Source organism: Pseudophryne corroboree, assembly GCF_028390025.1.
Source record: "Pseudophryne corroboree isolate aPseCor3 chromosome 3 unlocalized genomic scaffold, aPseCor3.hap2 SUPER_3_unloc_1, whole genome shotgun sequence".
NCBI lineage: Eukaryota > Metazoa > Chordata > Amphibia > Anura > Myobatrachidae > Pseudophryne > Pseudophryne corroboree.
This window is the reverse complement of record NW_026967493.1, coordinates 3333591-3353147: the sequence shown is the minus strand read 5'-3', so window position 1 is coordinate 3353147 and position 19557 is coordinate 3333591. Positions and strand designations below refer to the sequence as shown.

The following is a 19557-nucleotide window of genomic DNA, read 5'->3' as shown; positions in this document are numbered from 1 at the left end:
AGGAAACTTCTTGGATGCACAAAAAGACCCGTACTTTTTCCAAATCAGATTGTAATGTTTAGACGTTACTCCCTTCCTAGCCTGTATCAGGGTAGGAATTACTGTTTTCGGAATGCCCTTCCGAGCTAAAATCAGGCGTCCAACCTCCATGCCATCAAACATAGCCGTGGTAAGTCTCGATAAGCAAATGGCCCCTGTTGCAGAAGGTCCTCGCGAAGAGGAAGAGGCCTTGGATCCTCCAGCAGTAAATCCAGAAGATCCGCGTATCAAGCCCATGTTGGCCAGTCTGGAGCAATGAAGATCACCTGAATGCTTGCTTATTAGTTTGAGAATCCTGAGATGCGCGGAAGTGGAGGGAACCCATACACTGACTGGAACACCCACGGAGCTACCAGGGTGTCCACCGCCACCATCTGTGGGTCTCTTGACTTGGAACCGTACCCCCGAAGCATCCTGATGAGGCGGGAGGCCATCATATCAATTTGAGGTACACCCCAACGATTGTTACGACTTGTTACCTCCTCGAACACCTCAGGGTGTAGGTCCCATTCTCCTGGATGGAGATCGTGTCTGCTGAGGAAGTCCTCTTCCCTGTTGTCCACTCCTGGAATGAAGGTTGCCGATAGCGCCACCGCGTAGTTTTCCGCCAAGAGGATCCTGTTACCTCTGACATTGCAGCTCTATTCTTCGTTCCACCACTCCTGTTCGTGTAGGACACTGTCGTGACGTTGTCCGACTGAACGTGAATGGTTTGATCTTGCAGAAGATGTGCCGCTCATAAAAAGCCATTGCATAAGGCCCTTAGTTCCAGAACGTTTATCGAAGGACGTATTCCAGACTTGACCACCTTCCTTAGAAGTTTTCTCCCTGAGTGAGTTCTCCCCAAACTCCGAGACTTGCATCTCAGAAGGATCCAAATCTGAATCCCGAACTTGCGGCCCCTGAGAAGGTGAGCAGTTTGCAACCACCAGGAGAGAGTGAAATTCTGGCTTTTGGCGAGTCGTATTCGCTGGTACATGTGAAGGTGTGACTCCGACCAATTGTCTAGGATGTCCAGTCGGAATCTTCCAAACTTTAGAGCCTCGCAGGAGGCAACCATCTTTCCCAGAAGGCGAATGCACTGATAAACCGACTCCCGGGTTGGCTTTAGGACATCCCGGCCCATCGATTGGAACATCAACGCTTTCCCCCCAGTAGAAACACCCTCTGCACATTGTCAAAAACCACTCCCAGGAAGGGCAGCCTCCCTGTCGAATATGAAACAGGAAGATTCAGAAACTACCCAAGATCCTGGGATGGTAGATTTGTGAGATTACCACTCTGTAATAACATCTTCCTGGAGGATGATAAATTCGTCCAGCTATGGAAGTATGTCCACCCCCCCTTTGTGGAGGAGGAGCATAACCTCTGCCATGGTCTTGTAGAAGCAGAGTGCAGTGTCTGGAACTGCAAGTGACATTGCTGTAACGCAACCGTAGAGAGGTCTAGAGAGACGGCCAGAATGGAATTTCTCTACTCGAGAACATTGCTCTCAGACCCCCTCCAGGATTGAATACCCACCAGTGAGGGTTCAATGACCTTAGGCTTGAGTATTAACCCCTGTTATGTACATGAGGTGAAACCGGATAATGACATATGTCAAATGTTTGAATAGCTATCAGCAGTATTGTACCCTTTTTGCCTGAGAAGCTAGTAAGCCCGAGCCGAAGAATCCTTGAGGCGGCAACACTAGAAACTCTAATCCGCCCCCTTGGCAACCTAACTCATTCTAGGGCCTAGGTAAGATATCACCGGGATGATTGAGTGAAACCATTTCCCCCACCTGCCTGATCCCCAGGCAGCGAGGTCCACCGTCAAACCAAAGGTTTTGAGAAGGCAGAACCCAAATCTGTCTCTGGAAACCTGGCGGTGCAGATTTTCTGGATTGTCCCCAACGTCCTCTAAAGGAAGTGGAGGAACCCTTTGATTTATGTGTAACCCTTGCGGTTCGAATGTATTGCAGTGTGTGAGAGGATACAATATTCTGGTTAGTACTAAAGGAAGACATGTCGACTTATCCACAGTCGGCTGGGATAGTTACGTAACCAGCACGTCCCCAACAGGGGCTCACCTGTGAAGGGCGGACTCATCATACCTTACTCTGTATCCGCAGTCCATTGGTGTCGGCACCGTCCCCTGCATGTCTAAGCTGCCAGGACAGACGACCATGTGTCACGCAGGCCAAACTCCGTCACGGCCACCAGCCGAGAAGTCTGTAGCATCCTGTATGTGACATAGAAACAAGGAAATGTCACAGTCATACCTAGAATCTAAGTCAAGTAAGAAACCTGACCATGTTACACTCGCCCCAGAGATCAACTTAATTGTGGGCCTCTGAGTTACACCAGTATGTACAGCATTAGAGAATAGTCTCAATCTGCGATCAGCCGAATCCCTTATGGAAGTTGTACCTTATGGATAGGTAACACATCCCTCTTTGACAATTTAGACACTCTTTAGGGATGTGGAATACGGGTTTATTCAATTGGTGTCGAATCCTTTGTTTTGTTGAAAATGGGGTTCTTTCGACAAAAACCCCATGTCGAATTGGATTCGACAATTCAACACGTTTTCGACAAAAAAACATTGGATCCGTTTCGACATTTGACAATACGACAGTCAAATGTATTTTTAAAAAGATAGCCTCAATCATATGTTACACCCCTAATATGCATTATTTGGCCAAGTGTACGCTTTCTAGGGTACAGAGTTGGGGTGAAAGGCACAGCATAAGACCCAGAGTCCCTAGACATGGTAATGTGAGATATACATATTTACACACAGAGACAGGAAAATGTCAGACACAGTTTCCCCAGAGTACCTTCAGAGAGTCACAGAGTATAAGGAACCAGTCACACAACGTCCTAGTAAGCAGTCAATATAACAATGGCTGGCGCTGACTGAGTAGCCTTAACAGGATAAACAGCTGGAGTTATGTGGAGGGCAGCGCTCCCTGTCAGCGTTTCTGATGCTGTGATCTGCATGGAGAAAATGGCGCTGGTGAGTGCTGGATCCGCTCTGAGGAGAAGCTCCGCCCTCTGTAATGGTGCGTCTTCCCGCACTTAGAGATTAAACTGGCCTGAGGCAGCAAACAGCGGGTTAGACCTTGAAAGCTATCTTGACCTGTGTAGGGTATTGCACTGGCCCAGGACGCCCCTCACAGCGCCTAACACCATGTGTCCGCTGAGCCTTCCGGAGCGCAGCCTGTCAGAGCTGCGCTCCCACCCTTGTGCCGCAATTCCCGCCGGTGAACCGCTTCCCGGGGCACCAGCGTCATACTCACCACTCTTCTTTCTTCTGGCTGTTAGGGGGTCGCGGCCGTGCTGCGCGAGTGAGCGGTTGCCTCATGGGCTTGCGATCATCACCCTCAAGAGCTCAGTGTCCTGTCAGCGGAGATAGGAGCCAATAACCTCTAGGGTTCGATCCTACTCCCCCCTTAAGTCCCACGAAGCAGGGAGGCTGTTGTCAGCAGCCTTCCTGTACCTAACAAACTCTTATAAAATAATAAAACTAGAAAAACCCCTAAGAGCTCCCCTAGCTGTGACCGGCTCCTCCAGGCACATTTTCTAAACTGAGACTGGTAGGAAGGGCATGGAGGGAGGAGCTAGCTCACACTATTAAACTCTTAAAGTGCCCAGGGCTCCCGTCTATACCCCATGGTACTAATGTGGACCCCAGCTTCCTCTAGGACGTAAGAGAAATACATCAAACCTAAATCCTAGCCTCTCCTATAGACTCTGACTAAACAAAGATTCCCTATGTGTGAGAATTACCTACTGTCCAACTCACAAAACAGCAACTCAATACAGCACTTATTTCAAGCACTGATGGTGTCTCTGCAAGCCAGCAGCTTGCGCCCCAGGTAACGAGAGCCTCCGTATCCAGGCTGATAGCCTTTTAACACACTCATGCAGGTGTAAGCACTTATTAGTCTTCTCTGAGGCGAAGGCCCTAAAGACCCGAACTGGGACTAATGGATGGAGCCCTCCCTCCCTCACTTTCCATAACCCCAGGAACACTTAATCGGCTTTTACAGAAGCTGGAATAGCTCCTAGCAAGCCATTTACAGATACATTCCTGGGGATTTAAACTCATAGGGCAGAAACCTTGGACAAGTATACCTACCATCGAACACAATAACTGCTTTGATCACTAACAGCAACACTCTTCTGCACTCCAAATGCTAGTCAATAGCAGGTTGCCTTCCAAATATATATATAAAACCCATAATACGAAAACTTACTTTTTTCAGAATATTTATTGATAAACTTATTCAGACATTCTATACATGAATATGCCAATGTTTTTTTTTACAAATCAGGCCCCAGTTACAAAATTATTAAGTGTTCTATGTATAGGACAGTGGTTCCCAAACTTTTTGGAATCACGGCACCCTAGACCATCAGAATTTTTTTCACGGCACCTCCAGGACAAAAGCTTCTGATTGAGACATTTAGAAAATAAGAATTTACTCACCGGTAATTCTATTTCTCGTAGTCCGTAGTGGATGCTGCGTACTCCGTAAGGACCATGGGGTATAGACGGGCTCCGCAGGAGACTGGGCACTCTAAAAGAAAGATTACGTACTATATCTGGTGTGCACTGGCTCCTCCCTCTATGCCCCTCCCCCAGACCTCAGTTAGGGAAACTGTGCCTGGAAGAGCTGACATTACTAGGAAAGGATTTGGAATCCAGGGTAAGACTCATACCAGCCACACCAATCACACCGTACAACTTGTGATAATCATACCCAGTTAACAGTATGAAACAATAATGAGCCTCAGTAACAGATGGCTCAAACAATAACCCTTTTGTTATGCAATAACTATATACATGTATTGCAGAGAGTCCGCACGTGGGATGGGCTCCCAGCATCCACTACGGACTACGAGAAATAGAATTACCAGTGAGTAAATTCTTATTTTCTCTGACGTCCTAGTGGATGCTGGGTACTCCGTAAGGACCATGGGGATTATACCAAAGCTCCCAAACGGGCGGGAGAGTGCGGATGACTCTGCAGCACCGAATGAGCAAACTCTAGGTCCTCCTCAGCCAGGGTATCAAACTTGTAGAATTTAGCAAAAGTGTTTGAACCCGACCAAGTAGCAGCTCGGCAAAGTTGTAAAGCCGAGACCCCTCGGGCAGCCGCCCAAGAAGAACCCATCTTCCTTGTGGAATGGGCTTTTACAGAATTAGGATGCGGCAGTCCAGCGGCGGAATGTGCAAGCTGAATCGTCCTACAGATCCAACGAGCAATTGTCTGCTTCGAAGCAGGAGCACCCAGTTTGTTGGGTGCATGCAGGATAAATAGCGAGTCAGTTTTCCTGACTCTAGCTGTCCTGGAAACATAGATTTTCAGGGCCCTGACTACGTCCAGTAACTTGGAATCCTCCAAGTCCAGAGTAGCCGCAGGCACCACAATAGGTTGGTTCAAATGAAATGCTGATACCACCTTAGGGAGAAACTGGGGACGAGTCCTCAGTTCTGCTCTGTCCATATGGAAAATCAGATAAGGGCTTTTACACGACAAAGCCGCTAATTCTGACACCCGCCTGGCCGACGCCAAGGCCAACAGCATGACCACCTTCCACATATTTTAACTCCACGGTCTTAAGTGGCTCAAACCAATGTGACTTTAGGAAATCCAACACCACTTTGAGATCCCAAGGTGCCACTGGAGGCACAAAAGGAGGCTGAATATGCTGCACTCCCTTAACAAACATCTGAACTTCAGGCAGTGAAGCCAGTTCTTTCTGAAAGAAAATATACAGGACCGAAATCTGGACTTTTATGGATCCCAATTTTAGGCCCATAGTCACTCCTGCCTGTAGGAAGTGCAGAAATCGACCCAGCTGGAATTCTTCCGTTGGGGCCTTCCTGGCCTCACACCAAGCAACATATTTTCGCCATATGCGATGATAATGTTTTGCTGTCACATCTTTCCTAGCCTTTATCAGCGTAGGAATGACTTCATCTGGAATGCCCTTCTCCGCTAGGATCCGGCGTTCAACCGCGATGCCGTCAAACGCAGCCGCGGTAAGTCTTGGAACAGACAGGGCCCCTGCTGTAGCAGGTCCTGTCTGAGGGGCAGAGGCCATGGGTCCTCTGAGATCATTTCTTGTAGTTCTGGGTACCAAGTTCTTCTTGGCCAATCCGGAACGATGAGTATTGTCCTTACTCCTCTCTTTCTTACTATCCTCAGTACCTTGGGTATGAGAGGAAGAGGAGGGAACACATACACCGACTGGTACACCCACGGCGTTACCAGAGCGTCCACAGCTATCGCCTGAGGGTCCCTTGACCTGGCGCAATATCTTTTTAGCTTTTTGTTGAGGCGGGACGCCATCATGTCCACCTGTGGTCGTTCCCACCGGTGTACAATCATCTTGAAGACTTCTGGATGAAGTCCCCACTCTCCCGGGTGGAGGTCGTGCCTGCTGAGGAAGTCTGCTTCCCAGTTGTCCACTCCCGGAATGAACACTGCTGCCAGTGCTATCACGTGATTCTCCGCCCATCGAAGAATTCTTGTGGCTTCTGCCATTGCCATCCTGCTTCTTGTGCCGCCCTGGCTGTTTACATGGGCGACCGCTGTGATGTTGTCTGACTGAATCAGAACTGGTTGGTTTTGAAGCAGGGGTTCCGCTTGACTCAGGGCGTTGTAAATGGCCCTTAGTTCCAGAATATTTATGTGTAGGAAAGTTTCCTGACTCGACCATTGTCCTTGGAAGTTTCTTCCCTGGGTGACTGCCCCCCAACCTCGGAGGCTTGCATCCGTGGTCACCAGGACCCAGTCCTGTATGCCGAATCTGCGGCCTTCGAGCAGATGAGCACTCTGCAGCCACCACAGCAGAGACACCCTGGCCCTCGGGGACAGAGTGATCAACCGATGCATCTGGAGATGCGATCCGGACCACTTGTCCAACAGATCCCACTGAAAGATCCTTGCATGGAATCTGCCGAAAGGAATTGCTTCGTAAGAAGCTACCATCTTTCCCAGGACTCGCGTGCAGTGATGCACCGAGACCTGCTTTGGTTTCAGGAGGTCCCTGACCAGAGATGATAAGTCCTGGGCCTTCTCCTCCGGGAGAAACACCTTCTTCTGTTCTATGTCCAGAATCATGCCCAAGAACAGCAGACGCTTTGCAGGAATCAGCTGTGACTTTGGGATATTCAGAATCCAGCCGTGCTGATGCAGCACTTCCTGAGATAGTGCTACGCTGACTAGCAACTGCTCTTTGGACCTCGCCTTTATAAGGAGATCGTCCAAGTACGGGATAATTATGACTCCTTTCTTTCGGAGGAGCATCATCATTTCGGACATTACCTTGGTAAATACCCGCGGTGCCGTGGACAGACCAAGCGTCTTGAATTGGTAATGACAGTCCTGTACCACAAACCTGAGGTACTCCTGGTGGGGTGGATAAATGGGGACATGCAGGTAAGCATCCTTGATGTCCAATGACACCATAAAATCCCCCTCTTCCAGGCTTGCAATAACCGCCCTGAGCGATTCCATCTTGAACTTGAACTTTCTTATATAAATGTTCAAGGATTTTAAATTTAGGATGGGTCTCACCGAACCGTCTGGTTTCAGTACCACAAACATTGTGGAATAGTAACCCCGTCCCTGTTGAAGGAGGGGTACCTTGATTATCACCTGCTGAAGATACAGCTTGTGAATTGCCGCCAGTACTACCTCCCTTTCTCAGAGAGCAGCAGGCAAGGCTGATTTGAGGTAACGGCGAGGGGGAGTCGCCTCGAACTCCAGCTTGTATCCCTGTGATACTACTTGCAAAACCCAGGGATCCACCTGTGAGCGAACCCACTGGTCGCTGAAGTTCCGGAGACGCGCCCCCACCGCACCTGGCTCCGCCTGTGGAGCCCCAGCGTCATGCGGTGGACTTAGAGGAAGCGGGGGAGGATTTTTGTTCCTGAGAACTGGCTGTCTCTGCAGCTTTTTCCCTCTTCCCTTGCCTCTGGGCAGAAAGGAAGCGCCTCTGACCCGCTTGCCTTTCTGGGGCCGAAAGGACTGTACCAGATAATACGGTGCTTTCTTAGGCTGTGAGGAAACCTGAGGTAAAAATGTCGACTTCCCAGCTGTTGCTGTGGATACGAGGTCCGAGAGACCATCCCCAAACAATTCCTCACCTTTGTAAGGCAAAACCTCCATGTGCCTTTTAGAATCAGCATCACCTGTCCACTGCCGAGTCCATAATACTCTCCTGGCAGAAATGGACATTGCATTAATTCTAGATGCCAGCCGGCAAATATCCCTCTGTGCATCTCTCATATATAAGACGACGTCTTTAATATGCTCTATGGTTAGCAAAATCGTATCCCTATCGAGGGTATCAATATTATCTGACAGGGTATCAGACCAAGCTGCGGCAGCACCACACATCCAAGCTGACACAATTGCAGTTCTCAATATAGTACCTGAGTGTGTTTATACAGACTTCAGGATAGCTTCCTGCTTTCTATCCGCAGGCTCCTTTAAGGCGGCCGTATCCCGAGACGGCAGTGCCACCTTTTTTGACAAGCGTGTGAGCGCCTTATCCACCCTAGGGGATGTCTCCCACCGTAACCTGTCCTCTGGCGGGAAAGGGTACGCCATCAGTAATTTTTTAGAAATCACTAGTTTCTTATCGGGGGAAGCCCACGCTTCTTCACACAATTCATTTAATTCATCTGATGGGGGAAAAACCATCGGTTGCTTTTTCTCCCCAAACATAATACCCTTTTTAGTGGTACCTGGTTTAATGTCAGAAATGTGCAACACATCTTTCATTGCCGTAATCATGCATCGGATGGCCCTTGTGGAATGTACATTACTCTCGTCCTCGTAGACACTGGAGTCGGACTCCGTGTCGACATCTGTGTCTGCCATCTGAGGTAGCGGGCGTTTTTGAGCCCCTGATGGCCTTTGAGACGCCTGGGCAGGCACTGGCTGAGAAGCCGGCTGTCCCACAGCTGTTATGTCATCAAACCTTTTATGCAAGGAGCTGACACTGTCGTGCAATACCTTCCACATATCCACCCACTCTGGTGTCGGGCCCCGCAGGGGGTGACATCACACTTATCGGCACCTGCGCCGCCTCCACATAAGCCTCCTCATCAAACATGTCGACACAGCCGTACCGACACACCACACACACACACACAGGGAATGCTCTGACTGAGGACAGGACCCCACGAAGTCCTTAGGGGAGACAGAGAGAGTATGCCAGCACACACCACAGCGCTATATATCACAGGGATGCACACTATACTGAGTGATTTTTCCCAATAGCTGCTATACACAATTTGCGCCTAAATTTATGTGCCCCCCTCTCTTTTTTACCCTTGTTGTAGTATACACTGCAGGGGAGAGCCTGGGGAGCGCCGGTGTGCTGAGGAAGATAGCCCCGCCCATTTTTCGGCTGACTTCTCCCGTTTTTATATAGTTTATGGCGGGGGATTATGCACATATACAGTATTATAGCTGTATTATGTGCTCTTAGCCATGTAAAGGTACTCTAATTGCTGCCTAGGGCGCCCCCCCCCAACGCCCTGCACCCATCAGTGACCGGAGTGTGTGGTGTGCAGAGGGAGCAATGGCGCACAGCTGCAGTGCTGTGCGCTACCTTAATGAAGACAGAAGTCTTCAGCCGCCGATTTTTCCACTTCTCTTCCTTCTTCTGGCTCTGCGAGGGGGACGGCGGCGCCGCTCTGGGACCGGACGACCGAGGCTGATCCCTCTGGAGCTAATGGTGTCCAGTAGCCTTAGAAGCCCAAGCTAGCTGCAAGCAGGTAGGTTTGCTTCTCTCCCCTCTGTCCCACAAAGCAGTGAGTCTGTTGCCAGCAGATCTCACTGAAAATAAAAAACCTAACAAATACTTTCTTTTTCTAGAAGCTCAGGAGAGCCCCTAGGGTGCATCCAGCTCTTCCGGGCACAGATACTAACTGAGGTCTGGAGGAGGGGCATAGAGGGAGGAGCCAGTGCACACCAGATAGTACCTAATCTTTCTTTAGAGTGCCCAGTCTCCTGCGGAGCCCGTCTATACCCCATGGTCCTTACGGAGTACCCAGCATCCACTAGGACGTCAGAGAAAGAAATATTAAATAAAGTAAATTGTGTGTATGTGTCATCCATAAGTTAAACTGTGTGGTGAGGGACAGGATTTGCTTGTTTGTCCACATATTTTATGATTGGCAGCCACCAGCACTGGTTTTGCCTATTACATTGACCAGAAATAATGTTAATTGGACCTGGACCACCAACCCAAGGCACCCCTGCAAGTGTCCTGAGGTACCCCAGGGAGTCACGGCACACAGTTTAACTCTCTCTGCACATATTATATCTGTGTCCCCCCCCCTGCAGTGCACATGGTTTAACCCATTAGCTAACATATTTGCTGCTGTGATCAGATCTGAATTAGGCCCCATATCTTTTGCATACATGTTCACTACGAGCACCTAATGTCAGCTTACCATCTAAATTATCTGTGACCCAGACATGCAATGAGAAAGTCAACATCATTTGCTTGATATGGGAGTATAATAATGTTTTGGCTCATGGGTGTATCTCTAGCCCATTACCTTTATTATATATTATTTATGATGCTATATAACAATGTGACCTTATTACTGGGTAGAATTAAAGCCAATGTCTAACAGAAAAAAAACTCCTGTATGTTCCGATCTTAAGTTGATGACACACATTCCACCTATGACTGTAGATGCTAATTAAATTATAACATGTAAATGTGGGTGAAACTTTAAAAAGCCCTCCAAAAATCAGTGATGTCAATACAATCTCTAAATATATAAATATATATTTACACCAATTTCTTTATCATGTACATTAATAATACCTACATATTTTATTTAGTTTATTGCTGCAACCCTAATTCGTCTATCAACCCATAGTAATGGGGTTTATTATTTCCTGTGTGAGTTTGCTGATGTGCAACGAGGGTTGATTTTTGTGTGAAACATCTCCCACACTCAAAACATGGAAATGGCTTCTCACCCGTGTGAGTTCTCTGATGTCTGACAAGATCTGATTTATATGTAAAATGTTTCCCACAGTCAGAGCATGGAAATGGCTTCTCACCTGTGTGACTTCTCTGATGTCTGACAAGTTCTGATTTATTTGGAAAACATTTCCCACAGTCAGAGCATGGAAATGGCTTCTCACCCGTGTGACTTCCCTGATGTCTGACAAGTGCTGATTTATGTGAAAAACATTTCCCACAGTCAGAGCATGGAAATGGCTTCTCACCTGTGTGAGTTATCTGATGTCTGACAAGAGCTGATGTCTCTGTAAAACATTTCCCACACTCAAAACAAGGAAATGGCTTCTCACCTGTGTGAGTTATCTGATGTTTGACAAGAGCCGATATCTCCGTAAAACATTTCCCACACTCAGCACATGAAATTGGCCTCTCACCTGTGTGATTTCTCTGATGTTCAACAAGACTTGATTGCATTGTAAAACATTTCCCACAGTCATAACATGGAAACAGCTTATCATCTGTATGAGTAACCTGATGTCTGACAAGACCTGTTTTCCGTGCAAAACATTTCCCACACTCAGAGCAGGGAAATGGCTTTTCACCTGTGTGACTTCTCTGATGTCTGAGAAGAGCTGATGTCTCTGTAAAACATTTCCCACACTCAGCACATGAAAATGGCTTCTCCCCTGAGTGATTTCTCTGATGTTTAAAAAGATTAGCTTGCATTGTAAAACATTTCCCACACTCAGAACATGAAAATGGCCTCTCACCTGTATGAGTTCTCTGATGTCTGGCAAGGTATGATTTCTGTGAAAAATATTTTCCACAATCAGTACATAAAAATGGTTTTGCACCTGTGTGACGTCTCTGATGTGTAATAAGATCCGATTTCTGTGCAAAACATTTCCCACATTCAGAACACGAAAATGGTTTCTCACCTGTGTGAATTCTATGATGTGCAATCAGCTTTGATTTTGCATCAAAACATTTCTCACATTCAGAACAAGAGAACGGTTTCTCGCCTGTGTGAGATCTTATATGTACAGCAAGCTTTGATTTCCGTGTAAAACATTTCCCACAGTCAGAACAAGAGAACGGTTTCTCGCCTGTGTGAGATCTTATATGTGCAGCAAGCTGTGATTTCCATGTGAAACATTTCCCACACTCAGAACATAGAAATGGTTTCTCACCTGTGTGAATTCTCTGATGACTAACAAAGAGCGAATAGTTTAAGAAACATTCACCACATTCAGAACAGGGGAACAGTTTAGCACCTGTAGGGCTTGTTCTATGTGTAACATCATCTAACATATCAGCAGAACAATCTTTATGATTAGAGTGATCAGATGACGTATCTCCACTGTCGAACACTGGATGTATATTTAGTGTAATAGGGTCTTCTCCTGGAGAACTTTGTTCGATGTTATCTTCTATTTGAAAATCTGAAGACAACAAAAGATGTTCCTCCGAGGTAATCCTGCTACTGCATCCATCTGCTGGAAAGAAAATAAATCTTTAGAAACAGAAGATTTTTCTGCATTGAGAAAACTTTCATACTATGGGGGCATGCGCTTAGCCTGTGTAGCCTCATTGGAGCATCTTGCACTATTGGCGATGCTCTAACCAGCTGTAAAGCTGCCTTTGCCGATTCCTGCTCTCACCCCCTAAGGTCACAGGCAGAGATAGGAGTAAACACATTGAAAAATATACGTTATAGTTGTTTTCCAAAGCTCAAGGCAGGAGCATCACGTAGAGCCCTAATCAGGCAGAAGCACACACATGCACACCCTTCCGTACAAGAGGGAAGAGGTTACAATGTAAAAGGATGCTTAAATCAGGTGCATCAGGGTGAGATACCTGTGGACTTAGGAGAAATATCGATATCAATGGTAAGTTCTTACCATAATGTACATTTCTCCTACAGGGTCCACAGGGTATCCACAGGATAACATTGGGATGTCCCAAAGCAATTTTAGTGGTGGGGATGCTACTGATTGAACAAGAGAATCCTTCACCCGAATTCAGCATCCTGAGAGGCAAAGGTATCAACGGCATAATGTCTAATGAATGTGTTGATGGAAGACCATGTGGCTGCCTTACATATCTCTTCTGCTAAAGCACCACATTGTGCTGCCCATGATGGACCTACCTTACGACTACAGTGAGCAGAGACATAACAAGGAGATCAGCTTGAGAATATGCTTCTGATATCGTCATCTGAAGCCATATTGCCAGTGTCTGCTTATCTGCAGGCCATCCTCTCTTGTGATAACCGTAGAGAACAAAGAGAGAATTTGTCTTTCTGATAGCACTGGTACGATCTACTTAGATCCTTAAGGCACGGACTACATCCAACGATGCATGTCCCGCAGACAGGTCCGGCCCTTGAAAAGCCGGGACTACAATTTCTTCGTTAAGGTGGAATTTAGATACCACCATAGGAAGATACCCAGATTTAGTTCTGAGAACCGCTCTATCTGGATGGGAATTTTTTTTTTTTTAGAAAAGGAGGATGACATAATGCCCCTAAAACTGAAACTCTTCTAGCTGACGCCATAGCCAGTAGAAAGAGAACTTTAGCTGTCAACCATTTAAGATCCACTTTTAAGTTGTTCAAATGGGGCAACCTGAAGGGCCTTTAGGACTAAACTTAAGTCCCAAGGCACTGTAGAAGGAACAAAAGGAGGCTAAATGCGCAGCATTCCCTGGAAAAAAGTGTGCGCATCCTGTAGGTTGGCAGTTTTCTTTTGGAACCATACAGTCAGTGCTCACACTTGTACTCTCAAGGAAGCCACCTTCAAACCTTTACCCATTCCTGCCTGAAGGAATGCCAGGACTCTGGAAACTCTGAAAGACCTAGGATCAAATTTCCATTCACTGCACCATTGAATATAGGCTTGCCACATTCGGTGACAAAGGCAAGCTGAGGAAGGTTTCCTTGCTCTGAGCACTGTTTGAATTACCTGTTGTGAGAATCCTCTTGACTTCAGGATAGTGGTCTCAAGAGCCACGCCGTCAAAGACAGTTGATCCAGATGCCTGTGATAGCAAGGCCCTTGAGTCTGTAGATCTGAACGTTGAGGAAGTAGGAATGGAGCATCCATTGACGTCCTCTGCAGATCTGTGTACCAATGTCTTCTGGGCCAAGCCGGAGCGATTAGTATCACGGCACCATTTCCTTGTTTTACCTTTCTCACCATCCTGGGTAACAGGGCGATGGGAGGAAACACATAGGCCAGATGAAAATCCCATCTTACCGACAGGGCATCCACAAAGATCGCTTTGGGATCCTTTGTTCTTGATCTGTATGCGGGAACCTTGTGGTTCTGACAGGATGACATGAGATCTCTCTGGCAACCCCCATCTGCTGACCAGGGTCTGGAAGACTTTCGGGTGTAGAGCCCACTCGTTTGCATGAATAGTGTGCCGACTGAGAAAATCCGCTTCCCAGTTTAGGACTCCTGGAACGAACACTGCAGACAAAGCTGGAAGATGAAGTTCTGCCCACTTTAAAGTGTGACTTACCTCTTTCATTACATTCTGGCTGCGAGTTCCTCCCTGATGGTTGAAGTATGCTACTGCCGTCGCATTGTCCGAGCGGATCTGAACTGGTTTTCCCTGAAGGATGTCCTTTGCCTGAATCAATGCCATGTATATGGCTCAGAGTTCCAATATATTTATTGGCAGGCAACTTCCTTCCTTGGTCCATTGCCCCTGGAAAAAATTCCTTCCCGACACTGCTCCCCAGCTTTGAAGGCTGGCATTCGTTGTCAAACTTTCCCAATCTGATATACAAAAGGGTCTCCATTGGTCCAAATGGGATGTCTGTAGCCACCAGGCTAATGACCTCAATACTTCCAGAGTGAGGACCATAGTCTGCGTTTTTATTGTCTGATGAAAACCATTCCAGTTGGTAAGGATCAGATGTTGCAGAGGCCTTGAATGGAACTGAGCATACTTTACCATGTTGAATGTTGGCACCATCAATACCATTACAGGCATTGCTGTGTGAATGGATACCTTTCGACTGTGTAGCAGCTCCTGACTCTTTAACTGAACTTTGGATATTTTGTTCAGAGGTAAAGTTACTCTCTGAAGGCTCAAATCCAATACAGCTCCCCAAGTAAGTCATCCTTTTGACGGGATCAGAGACTATTTTGCCCAATTTATGAGCCAACTATGCTTCTGCAGACACTCTATTGTCTGTTGCAGATGACACAGAAGCAATTCCTGAGACTGTGCCAGGATTAAAAGATTATCGGTGGAGATAAACTGCATTACCACCATCATTTTGGTAAATACTCTGGGAGGTGTGGCCAATCTGAATGGTAGAGCCTGAAACTGAAAATGCTGTTGGAGGACAGTGAACCTGAGATAGCACTGATGGGAACATGTAGGCAAGTATCCTGGATATCCAGGGACACCATAAAATCCCCTGGCTCCATGGCCAAAATGATGGAACGTAAAGTCTCCACATGAAATCGAGGCACCCAAATGTACTTGTTCAGCATTTTTAAATTGAGTGTGGGCCGGAAACGACCCATTTCGCTTCTAATAATTGCCCCAGACAGGGAAAAAATGTTTTTTAGCAAACCATCTACTCTCCTATCCGTGACATCATTTAATGACGTTGAAGGCAGATGTAATGTAGATTTTCGTACTAATCGAATAACATGCTTATCTACTTTTGGGGCTACCTCCCTCTTTAAACAGTCCCCAGTCAGAAGAGGTTAATTGGAATTCCATTTCCTAGGAATTCAAAATTTCTTACTGGGCGTAGCCCAAGCCTCTTCCATAATTTCCGTCACCTGGTCTGACCCAGGAAACTCAGTCTTACTCATTTGGGACGTTTAAATACAGGTGCCTTGGATTTTAACACAGGCTCTGCTGAGGACAGAATGGCTTTCATTGCATTAATCAACCCTGATATGTCCACTGAGGCGAAACCTTCTTCCTCATCTTCGTATGCAGAACCGGAGTGTAATGAGTCTTTCTCTTCTGACGAATCCTCATCTGAAACATGTGTAGACTGTGAAGATGTTGTTTCATGTCCATGTGATTTACTTACTTTTCAGCCTGTTTCTGTTGAGAGGCTGCTGCTGCTTCCCCTACTGGACATGATAAACTGCAGGTGGAATGCTGCATATAAGGTTTAATAGTGTAACCCAGTGGTTCCCAAACTTTTTTGAGTTACGGCACCCTAGAGTATCCAAAAAATTTTCACGGCACCCCTAGGCTAAAAATTTCTTATTGGGAAGTTCCGAAATAAAATATGAAATTAAGTAAATTGGGTTTATACAGTATGTTATCCTTAGGTTCAGTTATGTGGCAAGGGACAGGATTTGCTTCTGTTTGTCCACATATGTTATGATTGGCACCCAGCAGCACTGGTTTAGCCTATTACATTGACCATAAATAATCTGAATTGGTTCAGAACCACCAATCCAAGGCACCCCTGCAATTGTCCCGAGGCACCCCAGGGTGCCACGGCACACAGTTTGGGAACCACTGGTGTAACCTATCCCTGGTACAGAAGTTGGAATTATCCACTCAGCTATACTGGATGTCTGTGCAAACATAGCCCATGCGGAATCAACTTGCACCTGTGTCTGCCTTGAATTTTTCAAGAGACCTTGGTGAAAGCTAAAACAATTTGCACACAAACCATCCTGAACCAGATCCTGGAGAGGTTAACCCAGCTTTGCATGACAAACATGATATAAGTGTTGGTGCTGCTGTGAGTGTATTTTCCTCACCCTTGCCGCTCATAGACATGATAAAATAATCAGACACTTTTCACAGTGTACTACACAATTTGTGACTGTAATCATGTTAAGATATACTAAGGTGACATACAATCCGACCCTTCCCTGCTTAGACAGAATTATAGTAAAGTCAGCAATCACTCTAGCAAACAGTCACAGGTTATACATTAGTATAATAAGCAATATGAGCACGTAATCAACTACAGATACATTTCAAGTCTGTAGGAGAAACATATTACTGCATTACTTTATATGAGTTTTGACCGTATTCAGACACATAGCGAAAGAAACCACAAAAATAATATCAGACGCATATGCATTATGCAGTTATCCAACTTTTCATACTCAAAGGTAGATAGAGACTTAGTGCTGTATTACCCGGCTCAGTAGAGTAGGATACAGGGAGACTCACACCGCTTTCAGGACCGATCAATACGTTTGCAAACGCGGAGTGGATCCAGACGCTAATAGTGTACACCACTGCTCCGTGAACCTATAGTGAACACAGACGCCCAAGTGAACACTGAAGCACCAGTCACACAGCTGCCTATGCTGCGACTTGGTCCCCCTTAGTACACAGCGTCTCAGATGGAAGCGGGAAAACAGTTCATGGCAGGTGACTGAGGAAACTGGCCATGAACCGGGGGAGGGGTGATAAGGGGAGCGTCTTAGTCCCCACTGCTGGCATCAACCCTGGGGACCATGGCCTCATACTATCCCTAAGGCTTAGCGCTGGTGCAGCTGCATCAGCGACTGTTTGGCAGTCTCTTCCCTAAAACAGTGCAGCTGTGTCCGTGTTCCCCCTCGAAGCGGAACCAATGCCTTACCTTCTCCCTGTGCTCCGGCCACAGCCTGGTAACGTCTGCTGGACTTGCTAGTACATCCTACACAGACGCCCGCCGAAACAGCACTGGGTAAGCATTGTCGCAATGTGGCAGAGAGTTGTTGGAGCAACTCTTTCTAAGGTACGTATAAGACGCTGTTTAGAAAGATCACTCAGAATTTTTTTTAAAGACTATAAAAATAAAATAAAAAAAGCTTATTGCTGCTAAAAACCAGCAGCCCCCTGACCATGGTCCGGCTCCTGCTGCACCAAAAAAAAAAAAAATGATTTGCCTGAGCCAAGAGGCGGAGATATATGGACGGGCCCGTTGCATGCTGGGAGGCCAAAAAGCTTTGACCGTTTGGTGCAAATCCGCTGTCACTCCATCATATTCCAATGTTATCCTGTGGATACCCTGTGGACCCTGCAGGAGAAAACCCCGCCTGAAATAGTGACCATCGGGAGAATAGTCAGCAATAGTAAATAAAGAAGAAGAAAAATTATTAAAGAAACTATCAAACAAAAAAACATACAGGCCAGGGAATTACTAAACTAAAGTGTATGCTTGCAAATGCTAGAAGCCTAACAAACATAAAGGGGGGGATGAGAAACGATTGCACTAAGTGAGTAATATGATATCATAGGCATTATGGAGACATGGTGGGACGATTCTCATGACTTGGCAGCAAATTTGGAGGGATATACTCTTTTCAGGAGAGATATGACTAATAAAAAGGGAGGGGGTATGTCTATGTTAAACCATTCTTTAAACTGTACTTAAAAGGAAGTTATTCAAGAGGGGACTGGAGATAACGTTGAGTAATTATGAATTCAGATTTTGATTGCAGGGAAAGATACAAAAATAAGTTATGGTAGATGGTTAACTCTTTTTATGCGAAATACATAGGGTTTCCACAGGGAAACATGGGGTGTACAGCTGGATCTGGATCCAGGCACCAACAGGCAAAGCTCTAGCTGTCCCAGGATGCATTGGGGACCTCCTCTATAACCCAGCCTCCAGGCATTGTGAGCTTAGTTTTGTTAAGTAGTCCAATGCAGGAAGCAGGCAAGAGAGAAGGAAGATGTTCGTTACATAAGAACACATTCTCACCGACAGGAGAAGGAACCAGAAGCCAATGCCGTACAAACCCAAAGAAGCCAGGTGCATCAGGGTGGGCGCCCTGTGGACTATGTACTTCGCAGAAAAAGAGTTAACCATGGTAAGCCTACCAGAACTCTTATTTTCTGCAGCAGGGAACATAGGGTTTCCACAGGGAAACACCGGGGGTGTCCTAAAGCAGTACTCAAGGGAGGGGATGCGCCTGAGTGGATGTGAGAATCCGGCATCCAAAGGAAGCATCCTGGGAGGTGATGGTATCAAAGGCATAGAACCTAAGCAACATGTTCACTGAAGATCACGTAGCCGACTTGCACAATTGTTCTGCCGACGTACCACGGGGGTCGCCCAAGAAGGTCCAACAGACCAAGTAGAATGGGCCTTAACCGCAGCTGGAACTGGAAGATCAGGCTGCACATAAGCATGTGCAATCACCATTCTAATCCATCTGGTCAACACCTGCTTATTAGCAGGCCAGCCACGCTTGTGAAAACCAAACAGCACAAACAGGGCATCAGACCGTCAAATTGGGGTCGTACGGTCCACGTATATACGTAGACCACTAACCACATCCAAAGATCAATCTTTAGTCGACAAGTCTGAAGAGATGAAGACTGGAACCAAAATCTCTTGGTTAAAGGTGAAAGGATAAAACCACCTTAGGTAAGCAACCAGGACGAGTTCGGAGAACTGCCTTGTCACGGTGAAAAATCAACAAGGATGGATGACAGGACAAAGTCTGAAACCCTCCTTGCAGAGGCAAAAGCCAGCAAGAAAAGGACCTTGGCCATGAGCTATTTGAGGTCCACTGATTTAA

The 19557-nt window shown here is 46.6% G+C and overlaps 1 protein-coding gene across 9 annotated transcripts in view; it reads right to left on the bottom strand.

Moving 5' to 3' along the window:
• Positions 1-10064: 10064 nt before the first annotated feature.
• LOC134983108 (oocyte zinc finger protein XlCOF6-like) overlaps positions 10065-19557 on the bottom strand; it is a 426740-nt gene continuing 417247 nt past the window's right edge. For 3 of the 9 annotated variants that reach the window (XM_063948820.1, XM_063948821.1, XM_063948822.1), the window contains exon 8: positions 10065-12532. In XM_063948820.1, the coding sequence (XP_063804890.1) occupies positions 10911-12532 (1622 nt within the window). In that variant the 3' untranslated portion in view covers positions 10065-10910. The remainder of the gene's footprint in view (positions 12533-19557) is intronic. The other 6 variants (XM_063948815.1, XM_063948816.1, XM_063948817.1 and 3 more) reach the window with 4 other exon arrangements.